Source organism: Mus pahari, chromosome 8 (genome assembly GCF_900095145.1).
Source record: "Mus pahari chromosome 8, PAHARI_EIJ_v1.1, whole genome shotgun sequence".
Lineage (NCBI taxonomy): Eukaryota > Metazoa > Chordata > Mammalia > Rodentia > Muridae > Mus > Mus pahari.
This window is the reverse complement of record NC_034597.1, coordinates 5,334,187-5,335,972: the sequence shown is the minus strand read 5'-3', so window position 1 is coordinate 5,335,972 and position 1,786 is coordinate 5,334,187. Positions and strand designations below refer to the sequence as shown.

The 1,786-nt window shown below is 54.0% G+C and overlaps 1 protein-coding gene across 1 annotated transcript in view; it reads right to left on the bottom strand.

Annotated features, from left to right (window-relative positions):
• Synpr (synaptoporin) overlaps nucleotides 1–1,531 on the bottom strand; it is a 321,344-nt gene extending 319,813 nt beyond the window's left edge. The window contains exons 1-2 of the mRNA XM_021203508.1: nucleotides 1,309–1,531; nucleotides 1,105–1,170 (exon numbers count right to left, since the gene is read on the bottom strand). Coding sequence (XP_021059167.1) covers nucleotides 1,105–1,170; nucleotides 1,309–1,326 — 84 coding nt within the window. The 5' untranslated portion in view covers nucleotides 1,327–1,531. The remainder of the gene's footprint in view (nucleotides 1–1,104; nucleotides 1,171–1,308) is intronic.
• Between the last annotated feature and the right edge of the window lie 255 nt (nucleotides 1,532–1,786).

Sequence of the window (1,786 nt, the reverse complement as noted above, 5' to 3'; positions counted from 1 at the left end):
GAGAGGGAGAGGGAGAGGGAGAGGGAGAGGGAGAACATTGTATCAATATAGCCAACTGAAAGCCAATAGCTGGAGCCTTCTTTAAAAACTTTCTTGAAGAGGTTAAACTGACCCAATCAGGCATTGTGGTTCAGGTCAATTCTCAGGGAAGACAGGGTTACCTCTAGACTGATGTAAACATGCATCACACTTATGTAGTGAAAGCCAGACACACACCCTTGTCTCTGAGTCTGAAGCACAGAATAGGCTCTTACATAATTTCCTAGCTGGTCAGCGTTAGCGCCTGTGATTAATTCTACATGACGGGCTTTGAACTTTCTGTTCGATGGCTTCTCTAGCCTTAGAGCTCCCAGCAAAAGGAAATGTGTGACCCACGGGCTTCACTCCTGATAACTATCATTCCAGCCAAGAACATTGGCATTGCTCCATGAGGCCTCGTGAGTAACCATGTTTGTGCCTTGCTCTTGTCTGCAGACCGATTATCATAGGACTCTTGAGGTGGCTTTTTAAAAACAGAAATAAATCAGAGATGCGATATAAGTTCCCACAGCTCAAACCCTAGAGAAAGCTTATCAAGGATTTGGCTGAAAAATACCAGTATCGGCATTAGAAAAATTATACTAGGGAAGTCCTCCCACTTACTATCCACTCTCTGAAGCCTCCTGGAGATACCTCCAGCTGGAGCTTCCAGCCAAGCAATGAGTCTGAGAGATCTGAGTATCCCCACACAGCACAGACGCTGTCCCAGTGCTGACCAACTTTTCTAGCTTGGTCAAGTCCTCCCATCTGTGGTGGTTCCCTACCCAATCTGGTCTAGGGTTCACAAGGATACAGAAGAGAGGCCAGAGTTCCATGGAGGCTTCACCTTCTCCCTGCCACCTCCCCTGCTTCCCCTACCAGACCCTGCTGGCCAGCAAGCTGCGAAGGGAGGTGATTCGAGCTCCTGCATGAATGCATCTACATTTCACCTGGAATCCCAATGTGACCTCGACCCTATCTAGCAGCCCCAGAAACGCCGAACCCCTGACTATGAACAGAACCGAGGAGAGAGCGCCCTGCTTGACCTCTTTCTACCTGGCAGCTTGATGCCTCCCAGCTACTCACCAACTCCAGAGCTCGTAGGAAGGCAAGGGGTTCCTTCAATGCCCGAAAGGTGCCCGCAGAGGCCACCTACGTTTGAACAAGAAAGGGGAGAGAAAGCAAAAGTATGAGCCGAGGGCTGGGGACACCTGTCCAGTGTGTCATGTAGACGTCCCTGGCGTTTCCCAATCCTAGGCCAGCCACCCTGCCTGTCCTATTCAGTTCTACCTGGCTCACAGGGTCCATGGCTCTCCCGTACTCTGTCTTCTCTCGAACCACTTCCCTTCAGGAATGAAGTTCCTCTGACCTACGGTCCCCAGGGTCAGAAGCCACTTCGGGTGGCGAGTGGCTCACCCGGGACCCGGGGTGGGTGGGGAGCGCCGGCTGTAGGTTTCAGCTCCCTGTGGCTCAGTCAGTGCTGTGCGCTGTGCGGGAGACAAGCGGAGCCAGAGAGGGGTGGGCGGGGCAGAGTGGGCTAGGGAGCAGCAACAGAGGAGGGGAGAAAGCCAAGCCATCAGGGCCAGGCTGCCATTGGCTAGCCGCAAGCTCCACGGGGGAGGGCGTTCGGGTGGGCTAGGCACAGCCCGCGCACATTGGTCCAGATCCCGCGCGCGGGCGCGCAATCTGCTCCAGGCTCCGGGGAAACTTTGGGGCTGCTGGTTGGCAACAGTGGACTAATGTCCTCAGCACGAAGGCTGCCGGCTGC